Source organism: Echeneis naucrates, chromosome 11 (genome assembly GCF_900963305.1).
Source record: "Echeneis naucrates chromosome 11, fEcheNa1.1, whole genome shotgun sequence".
Taxonomy (NCBI): domain Eukaryota; kingdom Metazoa; phylum Chordata; class Actinopteri; order Carangiformes; family Echeneidae; genus Echeneis; species Echeneis naucrates.
In genome coordinates this window covers 13,105,014-13,124,414 of record NC_042521.1, presented here as the reverse complement: position 1 = coordinate 13,124,414, position 19,401 = coordinate 13,105,014, and the positions used below count along the sequence as shown (strand labels likewise).

Below are 19,401 nucleotides of genomic sequence, written 5' to 3'. Positions count from 1 at the left end.
ACCTCCCCTGGGTTGTCTGAAAATGTACAAAAGGAGTGAAACAGTGAGAAAATAAGAGGCAGTAATATAGCAGTGAATTTCATAGGGAAAGAATGCTGCAATAAAAACGTGCTACTGGTGTGTCTTTGCAGGCCTCAGTTCCAGCGGGGCCCTTAGAACAAAATTGTGGATTTTTGCTCCGAACTGCAGTAGAAACCTTGTAAATCCATACAACTCAACAACAGTGGCTGCTCCTGTGACATTAAATTCGATAACCTTGGATCATGGCCTTTGGCTTTTCCGTAGTGTCTTTGCTTTAGTCCCCCCCCTCCCTCCCTCCCTCCCTTTTTTTTCTCCATCCCCTCTTACCCTCTACCATGGGCCCTTCATAGGTGGGCCCTTGGGGCTGTATTCTACTTGATGGCTCATACAGTCTCCAGGATTACACCGTCCATCATTTCCCTTTGAACCCGGCGGTCCTTGAGGTCCTGGGATCCCTGGAACACCTTGCTGGCCAACAGGACCTGGGGGTCCCATCTTACCATATCCAGGAGGGCCTGGGACACCTAGAAGAAGAAAGGAAATAGAATGTAATGTAATGTAATGCCATGACACTACTGCTGTCTTAACACCTTAAGACTTACTTAAATTACTTAAAATGTATTTACATTGTAGCCCAAGGTTAAATGTTTTTGTCAATGTCAAAAAAAAACAAATTTTGAGGTTCTTTGGTATGGCTCAGTTTTGCTCTTGGCTCTAAGCCAATATCACTAAAATGTGTAACGTTTTCCTTAACCCAGCTGTAATACAGTTTTGGGGATTAAAATGTTGCCTTGTTAAAAAAAAGCAAACAACAAACAAAAACACAACAAAGGTTGTTGTTATTATCATGTCTGCTGTCAGAGGACCATAATGGAAACATTAGGTTTATTATCAATCCTATTTGGATCATTTCATCTGAGCATGGCTTTCAACCGAAACCACGAGTGAACCCAAATGTAAAAAGCTGGCCTAATTTGCTAATTTAACAAATGTTATATGAACTTTGTGGCGATTAAGGGATTTTAAATTTAGATTTTGGTAATTACTAGCCTGGTAATTTTAATTAAAGATAATTTTGGAATGATGGAGAATTGCTTCCATCACGATGGCAATTTACACAAACACAAACATTTAAAGTAATTTCCATAATTTATGGGATATGGTAGCCACAAATGCCAACCACAGGTTTAGCATCAGGTGCAGCCGGCACACATGCTTAAAACATTGGGAATAATGAGCAGAGGATTGTTGCAGATGTAGGCGCCCCAACAAAATAAAACAGGAGAGGATTTACTGGACCTGAAATTACTAAATCTACAACTCACATGAGTAAGGTTCAGACTAACGGCTGTCACGGTTCTGTTTAGTGTTGCAGTGATCCATACCTGGGGCTCCTGGAGGTCCAATATCGCCCATCTCTCCAACACCCTTGTCTCCCTTTTCTCCAATTGGTCCTCTTGGTCCTGCAGAAAGTAACATATTTTGACCAAATTAAGGAGTTTAGCCCACTGCTCCCAAAGGTGACTCAAAGAGGAAGCAGTGGGCTGTTAACTGTGGGTAAAGACTTTGGGTTTTGATAAAATATGGCGGTCAAGAATCCATTCAACCTCTATTTGCATTAGGCATGTTTTACCACAGTTTAAAGTAGCATACAGACTGCATCTTAGTAGAAGCCACTGTATCTTAAGCTTGAAATACTTAAATACGCCATGAAGGGCTCAGTAAAGACATTTCATCTTTCCTTTCCTAATAAGTGTTAAACATTTTTTGGTGGGAGGCTATGCCTACAGCATAATGGGCTCAGTGAATGATAGCTGATTTGTGTTAAGGGAAATGTCAATCTTTTCCATGGTGCTATGACAAGATTACCTGCGGTCCCTTGTGGTCCTGGTCGGCCTTGTCTGCCAATCTGTCCTGGGAGGCCAGGCGCACCAGGGAGCCCAGGATTACCAGGAGTACCATCTTTCCCTGGGGGCCCAGGCCGACCAGGGGATGCTACCATCTCTACTGGCATTTGCATGCGTGACATGTAGTAGGCCATTCTCTCTGGGGAAGGGGGGGCAAAAACAACCAAAATATTTTTGGTAAATAAAAAAAGACAACAAACATTGATTCCATGGTAATGTCCCAGACAAAAACTGAGAAAAAAATATTTTGATTGACTGATAAGCATCTGAACATAAAACTTTTCTCTAGTGCTGAAATTGTGGCATTATGCACAGTAAAAGCTCACACAACAGTCCATGGCCTCACCATCAAAGATCTTAATGACCTGCTGTCGAATGAAGTTTTTGATTTCATCATAATTGACTACAGCCTGCAAATGGAGGGAAAAAAAAGCATCAAACATTAATCAAGGAAGATAATTAAAAAATTCATTATTTACAAGACCAGATGGAGCCAGCAAATGCCTCTGGTCACTACACTGATTGAGCTGATAAAAAGTTCAAAATAAAATAAAATTTAGGCATAAGTGTAACAAAGCTGGAACTCACATCATTTCCTGGGGACCCTGCAGGTCCAGGTAGACCTGGGGGCCCTGATGAACCTGGGATTCCCCTCTCCCCTCGAGGTCCAACAGGGCCCATCATGGGCTGTGCATCCTTTGAGTGGTAAGCCCCGCCACCAGGAGGCCCTGGTCTGCCTCTCTCCCCTGGAGGACCTCTCTGTCCGGGGGCACCCGGCTCACCCTGAAAGATAAGCACACACCAGGTATCATGTTATTAAACTATGATATATATACATATATATATAATTTAATAATACATATTTTTTTTTCCTCAAGTGTTCGAATTCACATTCGTTTTTACTCACTACTTAAAACTCCATGATGTACTTGTTTGGAGGGTACAATATGTTATTCAAGTGATTTGACATTTGATCATTTTGAAAAATTTGCATATTTGCTTCCATGCCAAGGGTGAGATAAGAAGATTGACACCTTGCTTGTCCATTAAACACAAAGCTAAGGCCACGACATCATTAAATTAGCAGTGGCTAATTTTGAAGCGTATTATTGACCTAGTTCAGAGCAGAAGCCAGGCCTTCCAGGCAGCCTTAAACAACGTCTATATCACTTCATACAATAGACAGCACATCAAGCAAGTTTTGTAAATACACACACAAAAACACCAACAGCAACATTATATTAGTGACAGTGATTTATTGAGGACAAAGCAGCCATAATGGACGTCTAATGTTTACACGTCACTGACAGACAAGCGGCCCTTGAAACAGAGAAGAATAAAGGAGTCCGTTACGGTCTTTCTTCTCTGTTCTCTTCTGTGCAGTGAAAACCCTGACAATGCCGTCCTGTCACTGTGACAAATGGCCTCATCTAGCATCTCCCCTCATGCTTAATAGCATTATCCCAAAGGCAGGAGAACAACTTTATCAGTGTATCCACCTACACTACTGTAAGCCTGAGCCACAGAGGGAGTTTAGAGAGGTGTGAAGTGGGGTGCGGAGGAAAGAGCGTGTCAGTGAGAGGGTCAGGGGGTTAGTGAACTGATGACTGTGTTTAGTGCGAGTGCTGAGCAAGCAGAAATCGAGGAGCAAGTGTGTTCTGCACCACGGCAAGCTGACCTGAGCCTCCCCAAAGAAAAAAGGTGACAATCTCCCTCTATAAACATGGACTGTAGAGACAATGGGTGACTCACAGCTTGTCATTACACACAAGAAACAATGCAAAAATGTTCATGTGTGAGTCCGCTCTAACCTTTTGACCTGGCTGCCCATTGTCCCCTGGTTGACCTGCCACTCCCTGTCAAAATGTGAAAACAAAATGTCCATGTCAAAGAATGAAATACACACATCAACAACATCAACCTACATTATCCCTTAGTCCCCTGGGAACTATTGCAAAGCCCACACTTTACTCACATCTTTGCCAGCTGCACCGTCGCTTCCTGGCTCTCCCTAAGAGGAAAAAGTCAAAGCAGTAAGCTATATGGTGATTCACTAGGGTAACTTCATTTCTTTATTTTGTTAATTTTGTTAAAAGGTACTAACCATGGGACCGGGGTGTCCAGGAGGTCCTGGGGATCCTGACATTCCTGGGAGACCTCTCTCACCTACCTGGCCCTTATCTCCCTTTATACCCTGGACAGTGAGGGAGAAGAGATGTCGAGTATAGATTCCCTTCTATTGTTTGTTCTTCAGGCAGCAGAACAGAATTTCAATAGTGTCTTGTTTCACCCTTACACACACACAAACGTGCACACATACATGTACTGCACTTAATGGATAACTTTGAAAGATAGTTAAGGCACATTCATATTAACTCCTGAATCTGTAAATTATCTCCACATCCTTTTCATCTTTCATCTTCTTTTTTAAATGTATAATGTATAATTATTTACTGTAATGATAATTACTGTTTGTATTGGGGTTTTTTTTGGTCCCCTGCACGTTTGTTTATCTTTCTAAGATGTTTTTTGTTCCTGAAATAACACATTTCCTCTTGGGATCATTAAAGATTCAATTAATGTAATTTAATAATCTTGAGTCTTGTTGAACAGCATTTCTCTTACCACTCCTGACGGACCAGGAGGCCCTGGAGGTCCAGCAGGACCTGTTGAACCCTGATGAAAAAAGTAAATGCACGCCAAGATTAACACATTGGCATATTATCATATTCTCAGACATGCACAGTATGAGGTTAAAAGGGCAGTGATCTTACAAGGTGGCCAGGGGGTCCAGGGCGTCCCTGAGGTCCTGGGGTACCAGGGTCACCCTGCAAGCATCACAAATTACACCTTATTGATCTCCATATTTATGTGTTTGATTTATGGGTGTCATCAAAGGGCACTAATAACTGGAGCTAGAACTGGAACATGACAGACACAAAAAAAAAAAAAAAAACTCACTTCGTGTCCTGGTCTACCTGGTGATCCAGGTGGGCCTGAAGGTCCAGGTTCACCCTGAAAGGATTAGAAAGTAATTACTGGAATGAGTCAGTCCTCCAAACAAAACAACAAGGCAGCACAGACATCATCTTGATAAAGTAGCTGGGTTAGTGGAACGAGCAAAAAACAGTAATAGTGTGATGATTAAGCACGGAGTTTCTGGCTAACCTTCTGTCCAGGGAAGCCAGTATGGCCCGTTTTCCCTTTAAATCCCTGAGGAGAGACATTAAAGAACATGAAAGTGGTCCAATATCAAAATTCACAGAGATTTCTTTGAAATCTTGAAGATTTGCTTTTGGGTTCAGCACAACTGAGATACAAGGAGTCAGAGAGAAAAAATGTTTTTTTGTGTGAATATCATAGTTTCAGTTGCCAACATCCAGGACTTAATGGAACATGGGAAGCTTTGGTGTGTCAAATGGGGTCCTATCGCCACTGCATGCTCACCACAGGTGAGATGAGGGAAATATCATGAACAGAGTGATTTGAATAACATGGAATAACATTGGTAAAATGATACAAAAATAGATATAAAACGTTCTTGAGATTTCTTTACACTTCCATATCAAGATCAACGATTCACCTCTGTCACTCCATTTTTTTATGAAGAACTTTGGATAGGCTATGAGTGGCAAAGGTTTAGTCATGCATGCTGATTTGCATACTAGCTTGCTGTTTGTGATTCTGAAGGTAATGCAATTCTAATGCACTGTATAAAAAGCATGCCTAGCAGATCCATCTACCCAAACAAGCTACTGTATGTGAAAAATAATGAGGGCATTCCTGATGTGAATATTTGGATTAAAAAAAAAAAAAAAACCAAACCAAAACACAATTTACATTTATTTCTCAAAGAGTTTATGTTACCATTCTCCGGCCTTGCTGGAGGCCTGTCACGCCATTAACACATCTTTTTTTGTCAGCACTAAATGTATATATGATGGAAATGTTTCACAGTGTTTTGCCACAAACAAATTTTAGATTAAATTAAGCTGTGAATTGATGATGAAAATTTAAGGATTAGAAACGTGAATGTCAAGTTTGTGCAAGAATACAGGAAAATTGGACCTGCTGGTGTCACGAGAGAAAACACACTGAAGCCAACAAAATGACGAGGGTTCAATCAACCCAACATTAATTGAGACTTTTTCACGATACACAAAAAATGCAAGAAAATATTAGAGGATTTTCAAAGTAGGACACACATTGGGACCATGAATGTCAGCAACTGGGACCAAAGTGGGTTCAGACAATATTCCCTTATTATGTTGTTTTTGGCAACTGTGAGTGAAGAGAGATATCTCACAGAGATAGATTATATATTACACATTATTCATTCAAACATGAATTATTCCATGAACAGTGTTTAAGGTTATTTGGATAGCATTTATTCCTCATGCCTAATTCATATTGTTTTCTGCACTGTGGAGGTAAGAAATAACATTGCAGGGCTGATGGTGATACTCACTGGGATTCCTCTTGGTCCTGCAGGGCCTGGAGGGCCTATTTCTCCCTATGGCCAACAATGAGAACAGTAACAAAAAAATAAATAAATAAATCATCCACCGTATGTATTCATTTCACTATGATCATATATATATGATGCATGTGTGTGTGTGTTTGTGTGATGCATGTATGTGATTTACCCGCAGCCCTGGTTTCCCGTCTTTACCATCCAATCCTACAATTCCTGGAGGTCCCTTTTTGTCACATAAAAACAGATAGATGAGGATTCTGAAGAGTCAACAGTTAATGCAAACAATTAGAATTTGGATGATACAGTGATAAATGATGTGTACCATCAGTCCTGGGGAGCCTGGGGAGCCTGGGGGCCCAGTTGATCCCTGTGATCCTTGAGCACCATCATTGCCCTGTGAAAGAAGGAATTCTCACTTTGGATCAAATCATTTTGGGTCGACAAAAATTAAACACAGCTCTTCAGCGTTGTTTAAGTTTTGCTTCATACTCACTCTTTCACCTTTGAGCCCAGGGAGCCCTTCTCTTCCAGGTTTTCCTGAAGGCCCTGGTGGCCCCTGAAAATGCACAGGAATATTCATAAAGCTCCTGCACCCTTTCCAAAAAATTAAAAATAAATTAGCAAAAGGGGAGCTTAAATATTCACATACTGGGGGTCCAGGGAAGCCTGGTTGTCCTTGGAAACCCTTGAAATAAATAGAGTAACACATAACTACATGCCCCCTTTTTTTCCCCCCCAGATAATTTTCAGGACATTTTTTCACAATGTGAGCGTGTGTTTTACAAACCGCATCCCCTTTGGCACCAGCAGGCCCCATTGGTCCCATGTCTCCTTTTATTCCCTGCAGACACAGATTGGCTCAAATTATGAAACAGTTATTGAATTTTTTAATGCCTAATTAAGGAATGAGACTCCACATGTTGCCAAGCAGAATTTATGATGCACTGACCGGTGCACCAGCCAGTCCTTGGTACCCAGGGTTACCCGGAGGACCCTACAGAAGGGAAGGAAGCATAGCGAGCGCTTAACAACACAAACTGAAGATTCACTGTGCATTACTTAACAGTGATGGCATGGAGGCTTACTGATTCCCCTTTCTGTCCACTACTTCCCGGGCTCCCACGTTCACCCTTCAGTCCCTGATGAATAAAATAGGCAGTGAATCAATGTCAGCTCACATCAATGTAACCACCTACCCATCCATTAAAACTTTAAGTTTGTTGTCAATCCCATGGTTATAATGAGGCATCAAGACTGACTTACAGGCAGACCAGGCGGTCCCATGGTTCCTGGGTAGCCTGACGTCCCAGGAGGCCCCTGGGGTAATTGTTATACAATCAATCATACAGGGAAAGCAATTATATTTCTACATGTTATCATTTCAAAGAATTTGATTGGCAGATTGTTACCTGCTCGCCCTTCAATCCTGGGAGTCCAGGTTCCCCCCGTTCACCCTGCTGACCCTGAGAATGACGAGAGGCAGGCATGATTGGAGAATGAAGCAGAGGATGTGATATGTATGTCAGGCGGGGAGGCAGTGGTAAAAATGAAACCAAGGACAAGGCAAGTCAATATCAAAGAGAGGAAACAGCTAACTGGCTCGGATCGTCTCCCTCAGGAAAAGCCTCCTTTTGACTTTGTCCTTTTGCTCTTTAACTCAGGCTTCAGGATTATGATTTAGCTCTGGCTGAACATTGGACAGTGTAATATCTTCCTGATTTTCAAATGTTGCTCTCCTTCTTCCATTATTTCACTGCAGAGTCAGTTACAAATCTTAACAGATCTGAACACCTGATTAAGTTATCTCTTTTCAAGCCTGCTCTTCCATCAAATCCAAATAGCCCAAAAAAAAAACAAAAACTTGCTCAGTCCAGTCGTGTGCAGAGCAACCACAGAATGATTCCACAAAGTATTGAAAACATATATTCCACACTCATTAATTTGATGCAATTATTAATATGCATGTGAAAGTGTGATCTGTCACCTAGCAACTGTGACTACAAGCATAGGTTTTAATAAATAAGTTTTTAAATATGAGAAAATCAGAGAATGTCAGAGGAAATAGAAGACACTGATCATATTATTAATATGTTGAAACGGTGGGAGCCGCTGAAAATAAGTTGTTTCACTGTTATTATGTTGACATGTCCTTTCAGATCTAATAAATGAATTAGCAAAAAATATTAGTGAGATGGATGAGTTGGAACTGATTGCTTTCACCAGCGAGGAAGGGGTTTAAATAACTAACACAATTATGAGGAAAATTACTAATTGATCACACTGAGAAACAAATTAGTGGCTCCCTTTTCTTGAATGTGAGTATATAGTATTAGCACACCTCTCTACTTCTCTCCCACTAACACCACCACATGCAGAAGTTACCATCTGGTGTAAAATACTACCACTACTACCATACTGCAAATGAATTCCAGCAACTTTAACATGAGTCATCCATTTAGAATCTCTACTCTTCTAAAAATCGCTGTAACGGAGAACTTGGAGGGGGTGATGGGCTCTGTCTGCTCTCCATCACTTAGACAAGGGAGTAATTGAACAACTGGAGGGACAACCAAATCATATCCTTGTCTGAAATAACTTTCATCGAAGAGCCGCAAAGAGAGCAGGGAGGATGGAGAAATGGAAAGGAGGAAATAATCAATGGCTATTCAATTTAAAATTGAGATGATGTGTATTTGAAATGAAAAGCCAAAAAGAAAGAGAGGCATAGATGCAATAAAAGATTTAAAGCATTTAAAGCCGAGTTGGAAAGTATCCAAGTACATTTACTCAAGAACAGTGGTGAGGTACTAATTTACATTAGTGGACCCAAAAACATGAGCTGTTTCATTAACCACAGAGGACCCTTCTGACACAACCTGAAATATTAGATGTTTACAGAGAAGCAAAATGAAATAAAATAATAATTGAAGTTGCAGTAGATTTTTTTTTCTTCCAACAAAGGGATCATAACTACACATTTTTCATCCCTTACATGTTGGGAACCACTGACGTCAATGTGGCATAAGAGAGTAACAATATTAAAAATACTACTGATTTAACTAACACACTTTTTACACTTTCATGTAAGTTAGATTTTGAATTTTAAATGACTTGTAATTTTACACTGATGCACTTGTACTTAAAAATACTAGAGGATCCAAGTAAATCTTCCATTCTAGATTAAAAAAGAAGGGGAAAATAATGAAATTGAAACTGTGAATGAAACTTACAGGTAAACCTGGTCTGCCCTGTTCACCGGGGAAGCCAGGAGGTCCCTGTAGACAGAGGAGGGAAACTTTAAAACACAGGAGACAAGATGGAATTTAAAATTGATTTCTGATGGAAGCAGGTTTCAGCTGCCTCTTCTGGGTGAATACAATAAAAAAGAAAAAAAAAAAAAAAACTTGGCGATGTTGGTGCAACATCAGCACTGAAAAATAAGTGTGCCATTTTGTACATTTTCAGTGAGACCAGCAGGGGGCTCTCTGAGTTCATGTTAAGTGTTGAATACAAAGTGCTCATGTGCTCTGAAGTTTCTGGGAGACAAAACCCAATGGTGCTGTCCTAAAAATCGGAAAAAATAATCAAATCATTCTCCCCTCACAGAGGCACTAAAAAAATGGATGTAAAGAATGCATTTCACACTCATTTTTTGTTAATATGAGGGGGTTCAGGGTGGTAAGTTACACGGTGCAATCACAGTATTGGAAAACCTTTTGATTTGAAACAAAGAGAAAGAAAGAAAAGACGGCGGCGCATATTTGAAATCAGTCAGTTTTTTACAGCTCAAAGTAGAAAGTAGTTGTAGAAAAAGTTGACTACAAAGTGCTGTCATTAAAAGTGGAGTAAGGCATTAGAATGCAAAACACTTTAACTTTCTGTATAACTACTGGTGGCAGGTGATTGTAATGGGACGGCGGTGTTCGGTAAGCCAAGGAGGGGGAATGGCTGATGAGGAGGTTAGAAGGACCATAATTGAAACAGAATTATACTTGCATATCGATGTTGGATTTTGCTGCCTTAACTGTGACTTTGGGGCTTAAAACATTTCATTAATAGGAAAACCTGTCTCTTTGATGATGGCATATATACATATATGTTTATTGTTTACTTGACAATGGCAGTTCAAATTTGTGTGGGGGTGTAGACGAAACCTCACCATAATTCCTGGCATTCCAGCTTGGCCTCTCTCACCTGGTGAACCCTGGAGTGAAATAAAGAAATACAACTCTGAAGTTGTCTGGATGTAGCTTTTTTTTTTTTTTTGGCATAATACAAGCACACAAAAAAAAACAAAAAACAACAACAACAACAAACACTCACTTGCTCTCCTTTTATTCCTGGTGATCCAGGTATCCCTGGAACTCCAGGTGATCCGGTGCATGATTGGTCACCCTATGAGGCAAAGGAATGAAATATCAGGAAATGTGCACCGACCTTATTCATTTTATAGTTTTCACTTCCTGCGCTATATTCTTTTTTTTTTTGTATTTGCCTGTCAGGTTTTATTGATTTTCTAAACCTCTTTGTAGCTTTATTAGGAAAGATTTTAATAAAGTGCACTATTGTTCTTATCGTTACGTCTACAGAATATGACAATGATCTCAGCTGACCACTGCTTGTGTCGCCTGCTCCCTCTGCAGTCTCTCCAAACACTGCAAGCAGACAAGAGAATAAGTTATCAAAGTAATGCTTCACTGCTGGCACTGTAATGTCAGACTGACTATGAAAAACAAGCCATGCAAACTCCAATACACTGCAAAGTGAGGGATTGTTATTGTGCATTCAAGGACGCACAATAACACAGTAACTGTCCTACCAGTGACATTCCATATGATTCTGCATTTTGGAGAATCATACAGTGAAGCTCAAAATTTTTTGACTAGAAACTCCCAGTGCCTCCATCTCTCACCCTGTCACAGTTGTCCAAGGGAGTTACACCGGGCTTGCCCTGATCTCCCTTTTCACCCTTGGCACCAGCCAGACCTGGCACCCCTGGTAACCCTTGGGAGCAGCCCCCATTACAGTCTTCCTGTGTCACAGAACACACACATGTGCGCACTTATAAACACAGAGATGGACATACAAGCTGAACAGTTGTTCGCTTGAAACTAGCGAAGCAAAGCATGCAAAGCACTGTGTATAAACCTCATTACCCAAAATGCATCTTTTCACTGACAAACTTACATCATCTCCAGCAGTGGCGTCTTGAGGCAGCTGATGTGGTCCACTGGGATTCTAAAACAAGGGGGCAGGGGATCAAAAATGTACTTAATCAATTAAAGAATTATTATTTATTAAGTGGCGTTCAAGTGATTAACACCAGCTTTCGTAGAACGTGATATACTACAGTAAAGTGTGGTTTCTTCTATCAATACTCCATCAGTAATATACCCACAATTTCTTCTAGAATTTTAAATAAATTTCAAACTAAGGTCTATATCCCTAATGCACACTGCCCTTAACCTTGTTTACTACACTGCAGTCATAGAATAAAATTCAAGTTTCAGTGTCAACTTTTTTTAAAATAATATAGCCCAAAAAGCAATAGTATATATAAACTGAGGAATATTCTAGCAGTCTGCTGAGGACACTACATGCTAATTTTTGATTGGGGTGTGAAAAATTAAATTTTAGCACTAAATCCTGTAGAGAAATAAATACCTCAGCACTCATTTCAACTAATGCTGAGCAAGTTGTAATTAAATAGGGTTGAGGGGCTCAAGTTTGCACTTGAAAATGTTTGAAACTCACGGTGCTGCATTGACAGTTCTGCCCATGCACTCATGAGTACAAACATACAATGAAATTTATCGGTCGCCTTGCCCAGTTACATTTACTCTGAAAGGAAGTCAGGCTTGCTATCAAAGGTGGGGGACCCTTTCCACTGAGAATCTGTCAATATCACCTGGCCTGATTTCAAAGTCATTACAAACCCATTTGACATTGTTAAAACTGGAGCAATTAGCTAGGAAGACTATTTTATGCTGCCTGCTATTGACTGTTGGACAGACAAGAGCATGTGTCACCATGGGGCGTTGTTCTCCCACTCTCCAACGTGATCAGCAAATTGTGAAAATTTTGTGATTTTTCTAAGCAAAATATGTTATTTCTCAGAGATGCAGGATCTAAGCTCAAACTCTAATTGATACTGTGCCTTTAGAATAGGAAAAGGAAAAGAGGCAGTTTGTCTAGCAACACTGAGGTACAAATACCTTTTACAATATATGAGGTCAATCAACACATTAACAGACCTCAAATCTGGGCCACTTATCCAGTGCACCTTTACTCCCTTCCTTTCCTCCATTAATCTGCTACTTTAAGTCTTGTGTTGAAGGTGAGGCTCCCCTTGAGTGCTGGCTACAGATCAGCATTGATATTCCCTTAATGAAATTAAGCCATCATCAGACTTTAAAGAAACAAAACTGACACCATAATACTGTCCACAACTAAATTCAGCACACTCTGCTTCATTTCACCGCTTTCATGTTGACCTTAAAGTGACTTTCTCCAAACTAACACTGTCCACAAAAACACCAGAATGTGGATACAAGCAGATCTGAGGTCAGATCCATAACAGGCTTGAACTCTGAATATGTTATGTGGTGTTTATCCATGTGGCCCCCAGATCTCCAGTCACCTCTCCTCCTTTTCGCTCTAATTTTACTTACGATATATCCAGGCAAACCCGGTTTCCCCGGTATCCCGTCGTTTCCGGGGATACCCTGAAAGAAGGAACTGAGGTTGAACTTCTCTGTTGCTAATTGAGGGCTAGCCATCTCCCATCTCCACAAGTCAGAGTCAAAGGGTCAAATATAGGATTAAACCCATTCCTTCTCCCGATCCAGCTCAGTGGATCGTGAATATATAATTAAATATATATATATATATATATCCAATACACTTTCATTGAGTAAAATCTTTGCTTTCAGCGATCATTACAAATTGCCCATTGTGAAAGCGCGACCTCCTCCATTCAGTCACCATCACCACATCTAATGTCTTTCTTGCACCTCATGTAGCACAGCAACACTTTATTTGAAGGTCTTCCGGAATTGCAAACTTGTAAATTCAAAGTTGTACATTGGATCAGCACCACATTTATTTTTTTTGGCTATTGTAATTTAAAACCAGACCTCCAAATAACTGTTCATGTCTTTACAGACATTCCTGAAGCCTGCTTCCCACATAGGTTAAAGCTTGAAGCACCATATTAGTTAGTGCATTTCTTTTCATTTGATCCTAACTATCTCTGCCTATTTCAAACTAAGCAGCAAACTGCGTCTCCTACATGCATATCATGGACCCATAAATATGCAAAGCAGGTCAAAGCTTTATTTCTTTCCCAGGATGCACAAGCTGAAAATTCATATCCAAGTAGCTTGTTCAATTCAGACTGATGGAGCAGCTGCTGAATTGAACCCTCCTCCCCGCCCGCCCTCATATTATTGCCCCGTTATTACCTGTGGTCCTTGGATTCCAACAACACCCTGTGGTCCAGGTGGGCCAGGAGGCCCAGGAGGTCCTGGTGGGCCCTGAAACATATCAAAGCATCACAACAGATTATGTGTAAAAACTTTTTTTGTGTGCATAAAACTTTACAGGGTCAGTTTTTTTAAATCTTTCAAACAGCCTGTTATCAGACAAGACACCGTCTGACAGGTCAGACCTGAGGACCTGGCTGCCATACGTTCGCTGAAGTTCCTGGAGCTCCCTGGAGGGCAAGAATGGTCAGAATCAGAGAAGATTACAAAAACAAGATATAAAAAAAATCAACACTGCAAGAAAGGCAGGGATTAAATAAGTGAATGTAACGTCTTTTTCAGCTGGAGAGTCATTAGCATTATAAAAATCATGTGTATCAGACTCTCAGTGTGGGGAATCATTACTACTTTTAAATTAATCGCATGTCTGCTTGTGTTTTCCCTTTTTTATTATCACTATTATTATATTCAGTGTGTGCAAGCATGTACTCACAGGTCCGCCAACGCCTGTGTGCATCGACATTATGCAGTTGCACTCTCCGGGCTCACCCTGAAATATACATCAAAAGAAACATGTGAAAACAAAACAAATAAATAAAAAAAAACTAAATGAAAGTCTTTGCTCAATTTTAAGCAAAGACTGCAAAACTGAGCCCTAATTCAACTTTAAACCACTGCTAGGATTGTTAGAAAGCCAGAAGTCTAAGCTGTCAGGATTCTTTTGTTCATTTTTGCAAAATGTTTAAATCTCACCCATCAAAAACAGACCAAGGGGATGGAATGCTGTGAATGCCTTTTACAGCACAACAAAAAACTTTGCATTACACAAAATTGTCCCTAAAGCCTTGTTGTAGCACAAGAAAACAAAGAATATATGCTGCTCTGGTGCAAAAAAGGTATAATTGCTGTAAAATCTGCAACAACAGGAGCACCCACAACACCCCCAATTACACACTCACTCTTACATCTTTCATCTAACATCTCAGGATATAAGAGCATTACCAGGCTAGCTACAGATCTTGAGACTCTCTAAATGTTACCTCTTGTTTTCCCATTTATTTCCTCTCTTTTTTTTATATAATTTTTTCTTTATTCTTCCTTTTAACTTAGTCATCCCAAAGGCTTCGGTCCCATGTCTGAAACCCTTCACAACCCTTAAGCACTGTCTCCACCACTTCCCTCGTCTCTCCCACCCTCTCAGTGACAGTGACTGGTGGCTTTGATGAATGTGGTAATTAATAGTCTCACACACGCTCTCTCTAAAGGCCCCAAAACTCCTCTTGTCTGCCATCAACAGTACACTTGTCACCTCTCTTGCTCCTCTATCCGTGCCCTAAGGCTGCTGTGTGTGCATCTCTGCGCCAGCATATGAGTTTATGTGAGTGTGGGTGGGTGTGTGTGAGGCAAAAGCGGGGTAGGGGGGCGAGGGGTGTTGAACCATCTCTTGCGATTACCATCTGTTAGACCCCCTTATATTTAAACCCCTCCAGATCCCTTCATCCAAACAAAACGGTAGACTTACCTTGTCCCCCTTAGCTCCATCAAGGCCCTGCAAGGGAAGGAGACAGCGCGCACACAAATATACACACACACACACACACACACACACACACACACACACACACACACAGTTAGTCTTGCTTTGTTGTTCCAGAAGAAAGCTCACAGGGCAGTGAGCTGAGTGCAGATCAGGGGACAGAGGATGAGATGGGAGCAGACATTGCCTCTGCTAAGGATGGAGGCAGACATCCTTGGTTACAAATGATGCCTAAATCAAGGACATTTCCCAAAGAAGCTCAAAGAAAATTAAAACTTTGAACAGACGTCAGCATGTAGACAACAACTCAAGTGTGGCACTTAAAATTTCTTGAACATTTCTTCAAGCTGCTGATGTACATGTATGAAAACATGCAAATGAAATACATGGCTTTACACAATAAAGGAACAAGACAACTCACAGGTCTGCCATTAGCTCCTGGCAATCCCATCACACCGGGGACTCCATCTTTACCCTTTAGGTGTAAAAATAAGCATGAATCTGCGTTTGATGTTATTAAAGCCTGACTTCACAGACACATGCAAAAGGATTTATGCCTTACCGGGGGCCCTGCTACTCCAATTCCTGTTGGCCCCTGTGGTCCTGGAACCCCATCGTCTCCTCTGCTGCCCTGTGAAGAAAAAACATTCAATGTGTAAACTCAAAGTGATAGTTCACCAAATAGAACTGGGCTCATTCGATTTCTCACTGCAGCAATAAGTTACTTTTCACCATTCTTTTTTAGTTTACCTTTTCCCCTGAGGGACCAATAGGTCCAGGTAATCCTGCGACTCCAGGAGCTCCCTATACAAGACACAAATTTAGACCATATTAGAAACACCACATTAAGAATGGGACTTTAAATGGCAGAAATGGAGACATAGAGGAAACTTACTACAAGTCCTGGCAGCCCTCTTGGTCCGCCTTCACCCTGCAAATAAAAAAGATCAAAGAAAAAGAGATCTTAAGAATGGGATGAGACAAAGAGTATAGTTTGTGGAGGAATAGGAAGGAAGGGATGCACTTCCCAAAGTCAACAAGGCACCAGGCGAAGCTTCCACAACAAAACAACGGATTTGAGAGAGGATTAGTTAAGGTTGGCTATTCAAAGCCTTTAAAACTTTTTTGATCGATATGATTGCAGGAAAACTATAAATGCTGACCTAAAAGGATATTATAGTGTTCATTAGTGAGATCATACTTTTTTAAAAGACATGTCAGCCTTACTTGAGGTCCTGGAAGGCCCACTCCTGCAGCTCCTGCTTCTCCCTACAGGGACACACACAGATTTGAATCTCAGTGATGTGTGCATAGATACAATCTTGTGCATGTATTTAGAAATATGATAACACAATGAATAGGTATTCAGACCTTCTTTCCTTTAGGACCGGCAGGCCCCTGCAGACCTGGTAAACCTGGCTTTCCCTGGAGAGAAAACACATGTCTGGGTCATTAGTAATCCACAAAGCGCACAGAGCTACAAGTAAATAAACACACAATATCACAATATCCTCACATTTTTGCCAGGCTTCCCCTCTCCTAGGGGCCCAGGGTCTCCTCTCTCTCCTTTGGGGCCTGGCACAGCGACACCACCATCCACAGCAGTGCCCAGAGAAGGACAGCTGGTACAGGCATCACCCTGGCAAAATATAACTAATTTTAGAAGAAGTAAACACATATTTTGCCAGCATCCACTGGAATTCATCATTTGTTTATCCTTATCCAAAAGAATGGAAGATTTTTACCAGTAATAAACTTTTCTAGATTCAATAGTTTGTGGAAAGGGTGTAGAAAACATGGTGCAACAGCTTTTTATACAGTCAATTAATTAAAAATAGTCAGCAGGGACTTATAAGATAAAATGCATTTAAGTCAAACTGACTGAGTGCAGGCACTCAGGCACGCAGGTACCTTTTCTCCCTTGAAACCCATTAGTCCATCCCGACCAGGCTCTCCAGGATATCCTGGGGCTCCGGGAGGTCCATCTAATCCCATTTCTCCTTGGTCTCCTGTCTCACCCTGATGAAATTGAAATATAATGAAAAGATAGGAAACAATGTTTTTACAAGTAGATTCCCATTTTGTTTTTTCAGGTTAGACCTAGGCTTTGTTTCTTGCAACGTCACAACGACTGGAAATATATCAGTCTGGATGATATTTCTGGCTGATCATAATCTTTAAAAAAAAAAAAAAAAAAGTTCCTATTTTGTAATCAGGTGTATTTTACATTAAAATATTAAGCTTGAGTAATCTAGCGAGGTAATTTTTCAAAGTACTTCAAGGTAATTTAAGGACCACAGGCTTTCTTGACTGCAAATTCATTTCCTACTTTTTGGGGTTAAAGGGATATGAATGTTCTGAAAGACAGAGTTGGTGACCTGAAATGAGGTGGAGTGCCTCAGCTGCACTGAAATGTAGATATTTAGAAAATATGCTTGGTAATTTTTCCTGTGGACATCCTTGGTCCTGGTGAATGCCAGTTGGTTAAGTAGTACAGTCTTCCTTTGTCTAAGGCTTACCATTTATTCCAAAGAGCCTTACAATGGGTGACCTAAAGATTTACCTTTTCTCCTTTTGCACCAGCAAGACCTGGTGGCCCCTGTGAGAGAAAGTGGAGGGTGATATACAAAAAACAAACAACACTTCCATGCATTCCATGCAAACAACTACCACACTATAGCACTAGTCATCTACAAGTGCTGTACAAGCCTTTTTTCACTAAAATAACTATTGACTTAAAACCAACCACAGAGGCACCAAGCATGTAATTGGGAGGGGTGGCAGAACCCAACAGAGATTTATTACACTTAGTGACAATTCTGTGCGAAGAGGCGAGTCACAGCATATTCTTATTTGTACAATTATAAGATGAATTGCCCTCAGGTGCAATCTTTTAGCATGTAGAACTTTTCACTCATTGAGGTGCTGCTTTGTCTTTGTTCCCAAGGTTTTGTAATGTGCTTGCTATTAGTAATTGGGATGAATAAGGATAATTACTGTGGTTCTTAACTTATTATTGGGCTTGATGTAAACTACACTACTGTTCCTTGTCATGTAGCACTATTTCATCCAGGTTTCACAGAACAAATATAGACTAATGAGTGTAATAATTCACATTAGGTACATGTAATGTGTTAAGTTTCATCTAAATCACTTTATGTCAATATCAGTAACGATAGTGATGTTCTTCTGCTCCTACCTTTAAGGGGCACATACCACCCTCTAACAGGAGGTCCTTGAGAAGCCCTGACTTCTCCCTAACCTACTAGTTCATACAATGTTTCTCTGTGCAAGATGACCACTCTTATCTCCTTTCATTTCAAAAAGGCAACTTATGCTTTAGGATAAATGTGACTTTTCAACAGAGCAATCACACCTGTTTGCCATCAGCTCCAAGACCTGGAGGTCCGGGTGGCCCTGGAGGGCCTGGTTCTCCTCTTGTTCCCTCAGGCATTTTGATACTGGCAGGTCCACTTCCAACCTCAGCCGGCTGACACACACCACACTCACCCTATGAAAAGGCATGGAGCCAGGAAAGTGTCAGTTCAGGGCAGGAAAACGAAACGATACAAAAAGCAAAACATACGCCCGCACCTACCTTCTCACCCTTTACCCCGGGAAGTCCAAGACCAGGAAGCCCTTGCTCTCCCTGTCAAAAGATAACATTTTACTGCATGAAAGTAATGCATGAAATATCTTAATCATCACATGAAGCAATACTACATATTTAGGAAAAAGAACAACCTGGCAACAAGATGAGCCATGGATAGCTTTTATTACTTTGAAAAGAAGACCAGAATCAGACTGTCAAGTGTTCATCATTGCGCACTCTGTGTTATTCTCCTACCTTTGTGCCTTTCTGTCCATCCTTCCCAGCGGGTCCCCTTGGTCCAGGTTTCCCCTGTCAAATAGACACATTTCATTCCAACATCACTGACTCGGAAGATGTGAAGTGAGACTATGAATTTCAAAGAA

The 19,401-nt window shown here is 40.8% G+C and overlaps 1 protein-coding gene across 6 annotated transcripts in view; it reads right to left on the bottom strand.

Annotated features, from left to right (window-relative positions):
* Window positions 1-329: 329 nt before the first annotated feature.
* col16a1 (collagen, type XVI, alpha 1) overlaps window positions 330-19,401 on the bottom strand; it is a 55,927-nt gene continuing 36,855 nt past the window's right edge. For 3 of the 6 annotated variants that reach the window (XM_029513505.1, XM_029513508.1, XM_029513506.1), the window contains 45 exons: window positions 19,274-19,327; window positions 19,025-19,075; window positions 18,803-18,937; window positions 17,990-18,025; window positions 17,338-17,445; window positions 16,943-17,065; window positions 16,798-16,851; window positions 16,654-16,695; window positions 16,322-16,357; window positions 16,177-16,230; window positions 15,989-16,057; window positions 15,848-15,901; window positions 15,412-15,438; window positions 14,383-14,439; window positions 14,075-14,119; window positions 13,869-13,940; window positions 13,077-13,130; window positions 11,593-11,643; window positions 11,318-11,437; window positions 11,019-11,060; window positions 10,729-10,800; window positions 10,565-10,609; window positions 9,636-9,680; window positions 7,815-7,868; window positions 7,669-7,722; window positions 7,491-7,544; window positions 7,355-7,399; window positions 7,193-7,246; window positions 7,055-7,090; window positions 6,899-6,961; window positions 6,728-6,799; window positions 6,575-6,628; window positions 6,397-6,441; window positions 5,097-5,141; window positions 4,890-4,943; window positions 4,703-4,756; window positions 4,554-4,604; window positions 4,033-4,122; window positions 3,904-3,939; window positions 3,740-3,784; window positions 2,517-2,711; window positions 2,275-2,338; window positions 1,891-2,067; window positions 1,407-1,484; window positions 330-545 (listed from right to left, as the gene is read on the bottom strand). In XM_029513505.1, coding sequence (XP_029369365.1) covers window positions 352-545; window positions 1,407-1,484; window positions 1,891-2,067; window positions 2,275-2,338; window positions 2,517-2,711; window positions 3,740-3,784; window positions 3,904-3,939; window positions 4,033-4,122; window positions 4,554-4,604; window positions 4,703-4,756; window positions 4,890-4,943; window positions 5,097-5,141; window positions 6,397-6,441; window positions 6,575-6,628; window positions 6,728-6,799; window positions 6,899-6,961; window positions 7,055-7,090; window positions 7,193-7,246; window positions 7,355-7,399; window positions 7,491-7,544; window positions 7,669-7,722; window positions 7,815-7,868; window positions 9,636-9,680; window positions 10,565-10,609; window positions 10,729-10,800; window positions 11,019-11,060; window positions 11,318-11,437; window positions 11,593-11,643; window positions 13,077-13,130; window positions 13,869-13,940; window positions 14,075-14,119; window positions 14,383-14,439; window positions 15,412-15,438; window positions 15,848-15,901; window positions 15,989-16,057; window positions 16,177-16,230; window positions 16,322-16,357; window positions 16,654-16,695; window positions 16,798-16,851; window positions 16,943-17,065; window positions 17,338-17,445; window positions 17,990-18,025; window positions 18,803-18,937; window positions 19,025-19,075; window positions 19,274-19,327 — 3,060 coding nt within the window. In that variant the 3' untranslated portion in view covers window positions 330-351. The remainder of the gene's footprint in view (window positions 546-1,406; window positions 1,485-1,890; window positions 2,068-2,274; window positions 2,339-2,516; window positions 2,712-3,739; window positions 3,785-3,903; window positions 3,940-4,032; window positions 4,123-4,553; window positions 4,605-4,702; window positions 4,757-4,889; window positions 4,944-5,096; window positions 5,142-6,396; window positions 6,442-6,574; window positions 6,629-6,727; window positions 6,800-6,898; window positions 6,962-7,054; window positions 7,091-7,192; window positions 7,247-7,354; window positions 7,400-7,490; window positions 7,545-7,668; window positions 7,723-7,814; window positions 7,869-9,635; window positions 9,681-10,564; window positions 10,610-10,728; window positions 10,801-11,018; window positions 11,061-11,317; window positions 11,438-11,592; window positions 11,644-13,076; window positions 13,131-13,868; window positions 13,941-14,074; window positions 14,120-14,382; window positions 14,440-15,411; window positions 15,439-15,847; window positions 15,902-15,988; window positions 16,058-16,176; window positions 16,231-16,321; window positions 16,358-16,653; window positions 16,696-16,797; window positions 16,852-16,942; window positions 17,066-17,337; window positions 17,446-17,989; window positions 18,026-18,802; window positions 18,938-19,024; window positions 19,076-19,273; window positions 19,328-19,401) is intronic. The other 3 variants (XM_029513507.1, XM_029513509.1, XM_029513510.1) reach the window with 3 other exon arrangements.